General features: G+C 38.7%; 1 protein-coding gene across 1 annotated transcript; it reads right to left on the bottom strand.

Annotated features, from left to right (window-relative positions):
- Positions 1-4856: 4856 nt before the first annotated feature.
- Positions 4857-10639, bottom strand: grxcr1a (glutaredoxin and cysteine rich domain containing 1 a). Its single transcript, XM_088009219.1, has 4 exons — positions 10198-10639; positions 6750-6989; positions 6605-6670; positions 4857-5042 (listed from the first exon to the last, which is right to left on the bottom strand). The coding sequence occupies exons 1-4, from the start codon at positions 10594-10596 to the stop codon at positions 4866-4868; spliced, it is 882 nt and encodes a 293-aa protein (XP_087865345.1). The 5' UTR covers positions 10597-10639; the 3' UTR covers positions 4857-4865.
- Positions 10640-14900: the final 4261 nt, after the last annotated feature.

Below are 14900 nucleotides of genomic sequence, written 5' to 3'. Positions count from 1 at the left end.
TGGGTCTTCAGGTACATCAAGTCCCCTACCAATGCACATGTTGACTGGTTCTGCCTGTGTAAGTCATTGTCAGCTTTTTCATGTCATTTTGAACTTTGAATCAAGCTGTGGTTCAATCGTGTAAGTTGGGTCCTTTTTAATCGCCGATACTAATTTGATGCAAAACAACTCTGAGTACAAAGTGGGGCCTATATGGGCCCTAGATTGATTGTGTAAATTTGAAGTTGTTACCTTGTTTACACAGTACTTAACTGGTTTTCTGATATAAGTTATATTAAACCCAAAAGTGAGACCCATAAAAGAAATCCATGATCTGCCCAGGGCCATTTAGTGTTTATTAAACCAGAGCAAAATTAATTTGGGGCCCACATATGTTTTAGATTAGTAAAAACTATGCAAGACAGTCATCTGCTTCATGTGTGAGTCTTTTGGGACTTTGAAACAAGCAACAAAAAAAAACAAAAAACTGACCATGACATTGTCACCACAGGTTGCATGTAGATGGCATCTAGGTACCTTGTGGGCCCAACTCTGAAGGGAATGAAACCTATACAGGCAGTTAAAATGTGGCTCTAATGCAACCTGTGGAGAACATCATATAATATGCAAGAATTTATTAAAGTCCAGAAAGACACAAATCAGTGATTCTTGAGAATAGGGACAAAATGGGTTTTAATTTTCCCATATATATTTTTTTATTATTTCTCAACCTTATGTATGCAAATATGACAAATAATGTTTAGGGAATGTAAAGATGCTAAGGTGCAGGTGCCCAGTTGCAACATTTTTTAAAAATTACGTTTTTAATCTACCCGACCCAGAACTTTGTCATCACCATCTGACAAAAATAAATATAAAATGATTTTTAAAATACCCTATTAGTGATATTTTTACTCATTTTACATACAAATGCTTCTCAAGAAACAGAAGAAATATTATTTAAAACAAAAAAGATCAAAAAGTCAATCTGACAGAGTTGACACAGAACTGAAGGTGGTGACAAACTAGTGAGTAAAATGAAAAACTGAAAATGTGAAGTAATTAAATTTATGTAGAATACATTAAAATGAATTAATTTCACATTTAAATGAGATTTGATAACAATTTCACTGAAAGAGTCACAAAAACTGATGGAGTTGACATCTGAAGGAGTTGACAAAAAGCCAAACTACCTCAGTTATTCTGAAGGAGGCCATATTGTAGCTCGTCAGGTCCATGAAATCTTTACAGTTGACCAAAATTAAGCTTTTATTTCACAAAATTTCATCAAAGTTTTGAAAATTGTCAGTTATGGAATTGACACATCATGGATGTGACAAGCAATTTAGGAATAAAAAGAAGAAAAAACTAAAGAATAACATAAGCTAACCAGAGCTAACTAGCCCTCTTAGCAAAGGAAGAGAAAAGACGACGTCATGGGGTCCTCAGAAGTTCTGGTGTCCCCCAATAATGCCTGATTTTTTTAACATTCTTCTCATGTCTGACGGTGTTGCCAAAACTAGGGACAAATTTCAACGGAGTTGGAAAATATCAAAAAATTATTTTTAATTCAATTTATCGATACTTTTATAATCATTTATATGACTACTTATACTTAATTGTCATAATATATAATTTTAGTATTTCTTTAATTGTTTTAAACTATTATAATGTATTGAGTTCTGCTCCTGGACAAGGGAATTTACAGGCATCATCCACCGACTACAATGTTTAAAATAAAAAAATATTCAGCAAACACAAGAAAAATATACATTGTTGTGCTCACATGACCCAGGTTAGTATAGTCATATATTTGAAAAAATTATATTTCGTGTATATTTTATTCAAATTTGGCGCTTTATCCATAGGACCTGTTTTGTCCCTATTCTCAAGAATCACTGAAATATTAAATGTTGGGTTTAAGCTGTTTAAGCCCAACTTTAATGTGTTTGAGACCCCCATGATGACTTTTCTCATGCTCCATGGTTCTGGCTTCACAGCGTGTTTTCTGTAAGGGTCACAATCGGGTTCACTAAATTCAACCCATATCAGCAACACAAACACAAAACGCAACATCTTTTTAGCCAAGTAAGTTGACACTCAGCTTACAGCTTAGGCTTTTTTTTATTTTTTTTTTAATCACTCAGCTTTTACCAACATGGGTTGTATTTATAGGTCCCTTTCAAGAAGTCCAGGGTTATTTTGCTCCTAAAGTGAGAAAAATTAATATTGTACTGTCGAATTCATGTTAAATCTGCACCTGCAGACTATCAGTAATATCTTTGGTTGTTTGTGTGACATTGTGCTCTGCAGATGTTTACATCTTGGGGCCCCTTAAGTCAAATTTCAAGCCTCTCTTTTAGCAGATCGGGGGCCTGCTTCCTGTTTGAACCCCAGATGGTTGACTGGAATGTAAAGTCATTAGATGGTGCAGTTGTGGGGATGAGAGAGGGGGGCACTAGCCTGTACGCTGACGTCAATAAAAACAGTCATTTCCAACCAGTCTGCGCATTGACCGACCATTCAAAAACATTACGCACAGCACCGCGGCCGGACCACGCTCGATTACTCGACTGAAATAACCTTTTTTTCCCCCCGCAGATCCTTGGAGAGCGGACGCAGTGCGGACGATCCCACCATTGCAGGTTTTTAACCACTGAATGTTGTCTGAACATTTCTGGGTGTTGCGCGCATCATCAGTGTCATGTCTCGTCTTCCCATTCCTAGGTCAGCTCCGCCACTGCCCATCTCGTTTCCGATCATATCGCCCCATCTTCACACAATACATGCTCATTGAGAGAAAAAAAGAAAAAAAAATAGCAACCGGATCACCAGGTTCATCATAGCTTAGACGAGCGTCGAGACACGGGTCTGCTGATCGCCTCATACATCATCCCATCTCCGGCAACTGAGCGCTAACAATGACGCTTTTATTATCCCTTTATACATTTTATTTTAGGCTTTTATAAATGTGATTGAGTAGGGGGTGGGGAAAAAAATCTTCGATGCATCTTCCATTTGTGTTTCAACCCCCCCTCTCCTGTCTTTTCATCTCAATCACCCCACAGATGGGGGCGCACTGAACCTTCACAGTTGGAACCTCAGATTTTCTCCATCACGTCCAGCCTGTGATCACAAAGCCCAGAATCTCATAACACCTGACAAAACTAAAGCTGCGAGCTTTTTGTCATCATCTTTTATTGTCAATGAAGAGACCCAGCCTTCAGTAATTAAACTGTTCTAATAACGGTCGCTTATCTGGCTTGAATCGCAGGGGGAAGAGGAGCATCTTGAAGGAGAATCATTTTGCTGATCACCATCACCCTGCTCTATGCTTTTAGCCTCTTTACGGTGCTGCCTTGTCTAATAATGTTCAAGCAGCATTGTACAGGGCTATGACAGCGTAGAGAGCTGCGCTGCGCTGCGCTTCCTCAATGGACCCAACATTTGCTGCCAACCAGAGCCGGCCAGGAGCAGAAGCGAAATCAGCCGCTGCTGCGCCTAAAACCGCTTTACTTCTAGTATAGATGATAAGAATAATTTTATTTGTAAAAACAAAACAAAACAAAAAAAAAAAAACTGAGTCTGCTTGAAACTCAGACGATAGTTGTCCCTTTGTAAAAGTATCTTATAGTTAATGTCTGTAAACCTTTGATGACCTGAACTGTATTTTTCTTCCTGCATTCTTCACAAAGTCCACAGTGTGAAAATGTGGACTTTGTGTTTCCCTTATTTTTGGGACAGATGGTCTTTAATGCATGATATGTTCAGTAAGAAATATAAAACAGTTAATAAAATTAAACATAATGTATTTAAAATTTCTTATATTTTTGCTTGTCGTTCATTCTTCCCGCATCTTCAAATAATACCTGGATCAAGAATTCAGGTCAAGAGAGTAGAGCTACAGTCATTCACAAGAACACAAGATCTTGTAAGGCCTGAAAAAACAAGTTAGAGAAAATATATATTTTTAAAGGTATTCTTATTTTTGGCATTTAAACACACAAACATGGAGCCTAAACATTATTAGAATGACTTTAGTCTAAATTAAGTTTGTTTGTTTTTTGTTTGTGTTAAATCAAGACTAAATTCATACAAGGATTTGTGTGAAATATGAGCTTCACATTTTAATTGAATTGCCCAAGTGTGCCCAGGCACAACTTGGGCAATGATGAGATTGTATCAACAAAATTTAGGGTTTAAATGTTGTTTTTGATGGTTAAGCATTGCATCGACAAGGGGCTTTTTGAAGGGTTTTTAATGTTACTGTTTGAATTCATTTCTGTGCTTCCCTGTGAGCACAGCTTCCCTGTAAGTTCCAGTTTGCTGCCTTCGACTGTCTGAAAATTGAGCCCTTGACTTTCATTGTTTGTCCCGAGTGACTGTTATCCAACCGTGTCTGATATAGGATTAGTGACGAGAGATTTGTTAATTACGACGCCTCCTGACTAACAAGCTTATGTTTCCCAGAGGGCAAGCTGGTTCACAACCCTTCAGTGGATGTTTTTTTTTTTTTTTTTTTTTTTTACAAATCAAATATGTTTCAGGGAAATCCAACTGACACGGAGACAATCAGAAAGTTTGCAGATTTTATTAGAAATTCCAGTTTTCGCAATAATAATGGCCATGGAGAAAGGATCCTGCTGTGTCGTGTTTCACTGGCCGTGCTGCTGTCCATTTCAGGTTCCTGTTTTTGGTCCTGAAGTGGGATGTTTGGTCCCACTTCAGGGACCAAACATCCCTGAAGTGGGATGTTTGGTCCCACTTCAGGACCAAACATCCTGAAGTGGGATGTTTGGTCCCACTTCAGGATGGTGCAGCTTCAGGACCAAACATCCTGAAGTGGGATGTTTGGTCCCACTTCAGGATGGTGCAGCTAGTCCTCACTAGCTGCAGCTAGCACAGGGCTGCAGGCCGTTCTCGTTGCAGGAAGTGCACTTTAGAGCTTTGAAGGAGTCCGTAAAGCAGTTGCGGAACACGGACATCTTGCTGCCATGGCACATTGAGCACGGGATGAAGGCGAAGCCTCCGCAGGTCTGGCACGTCTGGGGATGCTGAACCCTCTGAGAGACGGAGAAAATGTAGTTTTAGTTTCTGGATAAAGGCTTCAAATGCCAACAGTGCAGATAAAGTCCAGGTTTAAAAGAAAAAATGGAACAACTTTTTAACAAGATGTAATCAAATTATGGTGTTGCTTTTTCTAAGGCAGACTTTACATCTCTTTTTGCAGGCCATTGATTTCTTTCAATGCTCATTGTTTTTAAATTCAGGCAGATTTTGCAAACTGGACTATCAAATTGTTTGGCTTTCATTTTTAGTTGTTCAAAAGTATTCACACTGTACATTTTTTCACATTTTGTTACATTACATACTCTAACTTCAAAGAGTACTTTATTGGGATTTCATTTGATAGAACAACACAAAGGTTGAAGGGAAGCGGTAGGGCACGTTCTCATTGCCCGTTTGTAATTTGTTTTTCATTTGAATTGAACAAATACGTTTTTGTTTTAACAGAGGTGTGTAGAGTTTTCTATCCACTCAGTGCGGACACAAAGCTAGCACTTTGCATTGCTTTGAACATACTGTCCCCACTATAAATAAAGGTAGTGGCAGTATCATCCTGTGGGGAATGATTTTCTTTAACAGGCACACATATTCAAAATACAGACTCAGAAGATGGAATACAAAATTCCACATTCTTGAAAGTATTTTATTTTTTTAATTTAAAACAAAGTATCCCTTTCCTCCATTTCACAATTATGAACTATTTAAGTTTATCAAGCAGGTAAATGTGACAAAATGAGAAAAGTTGGAAGGGGCTTATTATTTTCAAGGCCCTCAAAGTAATTTCTTCCCCCTTCTCTCCTTAGTTTAACATTTAAAAGACAGAGTACACTGTGATCCTCTTCTCATCCACTACACAGAAAATGAGTGCATTTCCCAAAATGCTAGTCTCCTACTGTTTCGCAGAATTAACATTCAAAATAGTTTGGTGTTCATGCTTGTAAACACACAATCACCAATGTTTTTGGACAGTTTCAGGCTAATTTTTGCATGCATGACCTTTCAGGGCGGCACCCTTCTAATTACCCTCGGGGGCTAAAAACAAAAACAACAACTATGACTTTAATGTCATTGTCGTTTTGGATCTAGTTTTAGTTTCTTTTTGGAGGGAATCTGAATTCAAAATTAAAGCAAAGGATGAGAAAGGCCAACCACAGCTGAGGGGGAAGCTGAAATATTTATTTTTAGGGATTGTAGTTCACACTATGGAGCCAATTGCATTGTGTAAAATCAATAAATAACGGCCCCTCCATTACAGATGCCTGGATATTGATGTGCATGAAATTTTTAGTTCCTTTCCACATGCTTTATTGATGACACAGTGAGTGAGAGGAGCTGATTGTTCCTGTTTGCACTCAATTCAGTTGTTTGCTTTGGGACATGGAAATTTTGCTGGTATAATGATTATGCCAATAAATCTCAAAGCAAACGAATTATTTATTGTTTGTCTGCATCAAACTGAGACTGGAGGGGAAAACACACTTCTGGCTAGTTCATCTACTTGCCCACAATCTATAACTAATAATATAATTTTCAAATATGGCTGCAGGGGAAACCTAACCTCGATTTTTGTCAGTAGATCTTGCAGCTCTCCTGATTCGTTCATGCCAAGTATTTTCTCAGCACCCTGCAAAACAAGTTGCAAACCATCAGACGCGCATGAGACCGATGCCTGGAGCTGCTACAAAGCAGTACGCGGGACTGACCCCAAAGTAGTGTCCGTCAATGAACACGACTGGCAGCGAGGGGGCTTCACCGACACGTCTGCACCGCTCCTCCAGCTCCTTCCCGTACTCGCTGTCCAGAGCGATGTTCTTCTCCACAAACTTCACCCTGTGGTTTTGGAAGATCTTCCTGACCAGCTCGCAGCGCTCAAAAGTGGTCCTCACCACACGGAAACTCGTGGTGTAGATCACTATGCGTCCAAACTCGAGAGGTAAATGCACCTGAGGAAAGTCGAAAATGAAACGTGAGAATGTTGCGTCATGAGTAAAGCTGAAACTTTGCTCCTTGGCTGTACTGCACTATGGATTGTGTTACTGTTGTCCTCCCCCAAGCTAATTAAAATACAAGTAAACATGTTTGGGGGTTTTTTCGCCTTTAGCACTGAGTTCATTCATCGAGAGTTGTTTTAGATATTGAGACATTTTTTAAAGAGGGAACCAAATTATGCTTTTAATATCTGAAGAATTCAATATCACGTCAAAAACGTGATATTGAAAGGCAGGCTTTTATAACCCAGAGAAACGATCAAAATTAAAGAATTGTAAACAGTGTGTGTTTATCTGAACATAAAACACCCTTCAGAAATAAAATGCTTCCTTTGCTGTCTTGAATCTAGTCATGATTGCTACTTTAGGTTATTTAGGACTGATGAAATTATTTTGATTGAGCTGAAGAATGAAATAAAAGCTTTTTTTTGGAGAATTGTTTTTAACCTTATTAAAAACTCAGAACTCCATAGCTGTGTCTCAGATACATACATAAGTTGTGAATCAACCAGTCAGAGGCTTATAAAGCTGTAACATCATCGTCTGGCTTTATCTATTTGTTAAAAGGTATATAATAAGCTTCATATCAGTAAGTTTTTGAATTAAAAATAAGTAAATAAAAATGCTCTAAACAAATCTCCCACTCATTATATCACAGTATAAATGCACCTCATTCCAACACAGCAGCATGTCAAATCCGTACACCCTTCACCTCCACTGTCACCTTCATTAAATCCTGGTCCTGCAGCAGAAGGAAGTCCAGGTTTGCCTAATTTACATAGAAAAACTCCCTCAACTCCTGTCAAAGATCTTTAGAGTTCATCCCCTTTTCTCCTTGTCAGCAGATGGGGTAAATAACTTCTAACTGGATCTCAAGCAGCTTGTGTTCTGTTACTTTGTGATCTTGATTTCCAAAATGAAATACAATATTTAATTTCATCCCCAAAGAAAACTTGAGCAATAGTGTAGTTCTTTCCCTCCTTAGCACAGTAAGACACTTATGACATTGGGTTTGGTTAAAATAACTTTTATTTTTTTTAAATATATGATTTTGACATATTTGTTATAATTATCATTATGTGGTAATAAGACATATAATCTGTGGGGGGAAAAATGAGCTCCTCTGGTGATCACCAATACTAACTCCAGAAATAGGACACTCAGTTAAAATCAACCAATCAGACTCAGGAGGAGGGTCTTACCACAATCAATCATACTAGTGTATGCGCCCATTGCATCCTGCCCCGTGTTCTCTGCAACGCTGCAGCTTGTTCATCAAAACACAGGCTGCCATGTCTGCTTAGCCTAGTTAGTATAGCCACTGATGTGGAGGATAAATGGTTTTCCTGGAGCAGTAAGTTGTTTCTCTGCCATTAGCACATTTAGCAATGTGTACGAGGATGATCGACAGACCTTCCTTCTGGCTCTGATTGGTTGTTTTTGACCGGGAGCTGTGTATTTCATCAGACATCTTCACAACATGGTGACAGTTTTTAAAAAATGTTTAAAAATCAGCAGCTTTAACTCAAAAAATGTAGTGGTTTTAGCCCTTGGGATGGCTTTAATTCAATGTCATCTCAAAATTGTTACATAAGAATGCATGGACACAACGCGCAGCTTCTTTAACAACATGGTTTACCTTCCTTGTGCAGGAAGTGAAGGACTTTCAGCTTGACAGCTGTACTTTCAACAGACTTTGACAGATGACAGATGGTTAGACTGTAAAAAGACCTTCTTTATGCAGATTAGTTTATTTGTGTAATGAAATATTTTATACTTATAAAAAATGTAATTATTGGAATTCAATAGTTGTTTAAATCTGACCTTGTTTGTGCCCTTAAAAACATTTACAAGTTAGTTAGTTTAACAAAATTAATTGAATGCCATTATCCTTGTTTGGAAGTCCTTGGCTATGATTTGACCCAAATGAAGTGATTTTCTAACTGGATTTATGATAATTACATATCTACCATCTTTTTCAAATGGGGTTTTTCCCCATTTTTTGTAAATATATGTTTGAAATAAATAATTTGCATTGGGCGCTTCAGACATTCACATGACATCATTCAGTTAGTGAGCACACAGGCTCAGTGTTGCCTTGGAGTGACGTGCAGCAGACGGTGCTGTGATACTAGAAAGCAATGCTGAATTCATTAACCTGATTAGTTTCTCCTGAAACACTTGATGAAATGGATCATTAATCTTTAATTGTTGTGTGAGCTTGGGAGCGTTTGTTCTGGTTCCGCTCCAAAAGCGCTTTTTAAAAGTACTTATACAGCTACAACTTCAAATTTGTCACTTTAAAACCACAAACGTCAGTACATTTGTTGGAATTTTTTTGTGACAGATAAACAGTGCTACCTGTAACAAAATTTAACTAATAATTGTATTAAACACAACTAAGTCAAATATTTTTGTAAAACTACCCTCAGCTGCTGAGGGTAGTTTGAGTAGGATATGAATCTACTAGTCTCGCTAATATAGACTAAAATTTATGCCCACTCTTTATTGTAACAAAGCTCAAACTCAGAGAGACGTCATAAAGACCATCTGTTTACAGCACTTTTTGGTCTAACAAGAGATTCTAAATCAGATTTGACTAGGCCACTCTAAGATATTATTATTTTTTTATATTTTTATTTCATTACAGCCTTCATTACCCTGTCCAAACATAAACCTCCACCTGGAACTTAAACATTTTTCAGCCTCTACTACAATTTCTTCCAAGATTGAAAATCCTCCCCACAGCATCATGGTGCCCCCACTATGTTTCATCATGGGGATGGTGATGCCCTGTGCCAGTCTTCCAATACACATAGAATTTCTCCTGCAGAAGGGTTCAAAGGTCAATCTTTCTCTCACCTGATCAGCACTTTTATTTAGGAGCGTCAGAGTAACAGAGGTCGAATATACTGTTTGTCCATCTTTTTTTTTTTCTAAAAAAAGGCACTAAAAGTCACTAAACCTCAACTGTGCATTACTTTCTGTTACTACTACTGTTAGTCCATTATAAAAATAAATGAAATATCATGAATTTTTGAGGTTGTAATTTAGCAACATTTGAATGTTTTTTTCAGAGGCACTGCAGCTTCTATATGCAGCTCAGAAAGAAAGTCTTAAGACCACTAAGGCAATAATGTGATTATGGCCAACCGGTACTTACACCGTCAGGAAGGTTCTCAAAGAGCGCCTGACCTGCGCTGACTTTGTGTTTGACCCCTCGAACCGTCCCGTTCTTGCTGAGAATGTTGACCCTCTTGGTGGTGAACGTCCAGTCCTTGGTGGCCCCGGCGTACATGAGCAGCTCATCAGGCTCACTCTCGCTGTCGTCCAGCTCCGAGCCCAGGAATCCGTATAGGTTTCCCTGGACGTCTCCAGATGTAGAAGGGGTGCTGGCCCGCTCGGCATCCGAGCTGCTGGTGCAATCTGAATCCAGGGAGTCTGAGGGCCCCTCATCTTTGAACATCTCCTTAAGGACCCGGCCACTGTTCCCTGAAGCCACACGGAACCTCACCCGCCTCTGTGGCTTCTCCGGTCCTGCGGTCACTACTGTCCCCTCCATCGCGACCTCTCTGCCACGTTACATGGTCCAGCAGCACACTGCAGTTCAGCTCCTTCCCTCTCATTCGGAGGTGAACATTCAGCTCAGACACGGTATTTTGTTTGCCATGGATTAATACCACGTTTAATCCTCGCTGTGTGAAGGGATCTAAAAACGACTCGGAGCCAGTAAGCTGCCTTGCAGTCACATTGACTCAGCCAGTAAATAATGTATGCGTTCCTACCATGGTAACCCAGCAGGTTTATCTCAAGTAAAGTGATAGTGTTCGTTGAATTATTTATCACAGTTCACGGAGTTTTCACTGAAGCTTTGACAGAAACTTTACGTCCTTAAATCAATAGAGCAAATAATTAGCTGTCTTGAAAGAAGATTATAAAACGATCTCAGGTAATTTTGTGGCGTGAATGCAGCAGTTTTAAATCTTTTACCAATATGAAGCCAACTTCTATTTCCTGCTGCATGACAGACACCTTTAATTTGTCTATGCAATAAAATTGAGGTATTTATCTTACTTTATTTCAAATATTTACTCGCTGAATTTGAGTGCAGTTTTGTTGGAAATTGATTACCATAGAACATTTTTAAACTGAAAGTTTATTAGAATTCGTCCATCCATTGTCTATACCCTCTTATGCATGCAGGGTCGTGGGGGTGCTGGTGTTTGTCTCCAAAGGTCATCGGGTGAGAGGCTTGACCCTGGACAGGTCGCCACAAGACAACCATGCACAAACACACTGGTGGTGTAGATCATTGTATGTAAGGTAAGGTTGGAAGGTTACATCATCAGTATAGTTAAAACTTTGCCTACTGGCTGCATTAAATTACGGATTGTGCAACAGAGAATATGCCATCACCATGGTGATGGCATATTCTCCATGCCAAGGCAGCAATACCTCGGCATGGGATTAGAACCCAGGACCTTCTATTCTTGTTGCAAGGCAGCGGCTCTATCAACCTTTCCTACCTAAATTTAGTGAAGTACTAGTTCACAAAGAATCTGATCTTAAGTCACTTTACAAAAATAACAGATTCAGTTTATTTTCAATTATTTATTGAAGACATTTAAAATCAAATAAATTGAACTGATTTAATTAATATATATCTTGATGATCCCCAAAACTTTTACAAAATGTTTCTGCCCCATCACATCTGGTGTAAAACTAACAATATTTTAGAAAAATAACATGGTGCTAACAGTCAAACATGGCAGTGGTAGTGCGATGGTGTGGGCCTGTTTGAGTGTTCAGGAGCTGGAACCAATGATGTAATGTTCCTTTTTTTCTGTCTGTAATTAACAATGGCTGTTTGTAACTGTGACAATTTTTCAAAAACAATTATATTTGATTTACTGATGAGGTATAGCTCATTATCTTTTGCTAAAAATATATATATATTTAATTTATTTATTTTTTTTTACATTTAAAGTAGGAAGTTTCCATTTTCATGTGAAAACTAAAGTGAAGGAAGCTGCTCCTTGGGTCTGAACTTATAACTCACAGTAAGGTGATATTCTTCAATAGTATACAACCGAAGGGAGAGTGCAGCTGTTCTCTGAGGTTACTGGGGGAGAGCAAACAGGACCGGGGCATATAAAGTGTCACACAAGCACAATACAGGACAGCATCTGCATGAGAGCCCATGCTCTGCTCAACAGGTGATGAAGCGAGTCCCTGGAGATGTGACATGTCATCTTAGAGCGGTGACAGCTCCTCCTCTTTCTGGCAGCTGATGATCGGCCAGTGAGATTTCAGGATTATGGCCCCAAACAGAAGGACAAACTCTACAGAGAGTCATATTCCTCACTGGGAATGTGCTTTGAGCTTCTTTATGCTTCATTCTTTGAGACTGATTGGTTGCTGTTCTCTCTGAAATGAGTCAACATTTAGTGTAAGTATGACTCTGGGTCACCACCAGTTCTCTGCTGTTACAAAATCACTCTAATGACGTTTCCTTGTTAATGTGGAAGCTATTTACTTATTTATCAGTCTGTAGAATAGATTAATAGGTTAATACATGACAACAAAATAATTGTGATCTTTCTAATTATGGTCTTTCCATAAAGAATGTTTTCTCTTCCTGACACTGATGGTTCAGAAGCAGTGAAGCCACCGTGCAGCTTTGGGTAAAAATGAAAACACTGAGGCAGGCTCACCATCTCGTTTGGCCTCCTGCAGACAGAAAGGGTTCCTTATCTGGAGTTCAGCTAAATGTACCCGGTCCACGTTGCATCCAGCAGCCATTTTATCTCGCTTTAACACATTTAGACAAGAGAGCAACCTGAAGAGCTTATCTGCCTGTCCTTCCCATAAGTGAGGCTAATGTGGCCTCTGAGGCTACTGCAGCTGTGCTTTAAGAAGTAATTTAGAGGACAGGGGTTAATGCAGCAAGGCTTTTTAATTTTAGTGCTGACTGACAGCTTGACTGTAAACAGAGCAACGATATGGAGGATTTGGATTTGGACCCATCAGAAAAAAAATTATAATTATTTAAATGTAATTTCTAATAAATTAGATCTTAAAAGGAAATGAAATGCCCTTAAACTGAACCATAACTCAATAAAAAAGAATTAGATGTGATCTAATGACTCTAAGGTGACTTCGTGTTTATGAGTAAGCTGCCCATTAAACCTCCTCAACCCTCCCCTGACATCAGGCCGGCGTCCACAAGGGGGCAGAATACAATTCAATCAAAACTGAACCTTACACCAGCGGCCACTCCCTGCAGAGCTGTAGGAAACGAGTGCAAGATGCAGCTGCAGGCCAGAAGGATGGATCATCATCTTAGTTTAATCAGGCTTGAGGGAAACTGTAATTCATGGCAAAATGGACGGCAAGGTTATTCAAGGGAACAACATGGACCAGCAAAAACAAAAAGGGGAAAATATTCTGTTTCAAGACCTCCAAGCTTACATCATATGATTTTTTTAGCTGAAGGTATAATCAACCCATGAAAAAATAAAAAAAAATAAATTGAAATAATTATCTGACGGGTAGTCAACAATTAATTAACAACTAAAATCAGCGATTTTAGTTATTCAGGTGTATTTATTCAGCTTTCTTTACTGTGATGCTCCCAAAATGAGGTCAACTGCAAACATGCTGGTCCTCACTGATAGACAGGTTGGGTAAGAGAATGAATTAGAGAAGTAGTCGAAATCACCAAGTCAAATCAAGTTTATTTGCATGACACACTTTGGCATTTCAAACATTTCAAAGTTTGAAACATTGAAGCAGAAGACCTGAGTGGTCTGGAAGGTTGATACTGTGACAACAGAACATTATTGTACTGTGGTGCCAAGCCATTCACTGATTTATAAACCATCAAGAGTGTTTTAAAGAAAAGAGAAGCAAACTGCTCCCTTATAGGCACATACTTTAGAAAAAAAAAAAACAACAACTGGAAGACCTGCAGACCCCTGCAGCTCAGGTTTTTGGAGAAGGTGTTGACTTGACAATTATCTGTTCTTTTTGTAAGAGTGCCTGAAAGAAAGCCATTGCTGATAGAAAGCTATAAAAAGCCTCTTTTGCTGTTGCCCCTGGTTACATAGGAGGCATACCAAACACGTGGAAGAAGATGTTTGGGTCAGATGAGGCTAAAATTAAACATTTGATTGCATAAAACACGGTGAGCACTTATGATTGCACATCACCCTGAAAACTCAAGCCATAAAATACAATATAGTTTCTGATTTGACTAACAATGTGAAGCAGTTCAAGTGGCATGAAGGTGCTGTAGCTCAAGCATAAACCAAAACCTCTGGTATAATTTTAACTGTTGAATAAACCAGTTATATGGTCTATCTGTTAGTTTGTTTTTTGTTTTTTTTTACAAAGAAAACATCCCAAACTGTCCCTTGCAAAAGAAGTCTATTTCTAAGGGGTTGCATATCCTCTCTCAACACCTCAGAAGAATCTTTCAGTTTAAAAACACACTCAGAAGCAAAAGGGAAAACAGATATGACGACATGTCATGTACATTTTTAGAAGCTGAGTTTCGTCCTTGTGATCGGTTGAAAAAAAAATGTTTGTCTTTACTTTAAATAAGCTCTCAGTTCTATTTCATGCCACTGAAGAAACAGAAAACCTTGTGCATAATTCTCTGAAAGCAGATTGAAAATCTATGTGAGTATGGATCCAGTAAAGTTGTTTTTAATCTACTGTCTCCTCCTAATGCTGCCTTTCTAAACAGCAGTAAAGTGGCTCAGGTGGTGTACTACAGAGACAAAAGAAAGGCTAAAAGAAGGAGGAGACAATATATATCACTGTTTGATGCAGGGACTTAAAAGGGAGGTTAAAAGAGAGTGG

The sequence above is a fragment of the Poecilia mexicana genome, unplaced genomic scaffold (genome assembly GCF_051168715.1).
Source record: "Poecilia mexicana isolate PSO_F unplaced genomic scaffold, ASM5116871v1 scaffold_10, whole genome shotgun sequence".
Classification (NCBI taxonomy): Eukaryota; Metazoa; Chordata; class Actinopteri; order Cyprinodontiformes; family Poeciliidae; genus Poecilia; species Poecilia mexicana.
The sequence above is the reverse complement of the archived record's forward strand: the minus strand, read 5'-3'. Positions and strand labels throughout refer to the sequence as shown.

What these genes read in the sequence shown, in the direction of transcription:
- grxcr1a (XM_088009219.1), bottom strand. Translation starts at nt 10,596, where the DNA reads ATGGAGGGGACAGTAGTGACCGCAGGACCGGAGAAGCCACAGAGGCGG. An exon ending in TTGACGGACACTACTTTGGG is followed by an intron (nt 6,671 to 6,749) that starts GTCAGTCCCGCG and finishes CTTGTTTTGCAG; the next exon opens with GGTGCTGAGAAAATACTTGG. An exon ending in ATCTACTGACAAAAATCGAG is followed by an intron (nt 5,043 to 6,604) that starts GTTAGGTTTCCC and finishes TCCGTCTCTCAG; the next exon opens with AGGGTTCAGCATCCCCAGAC.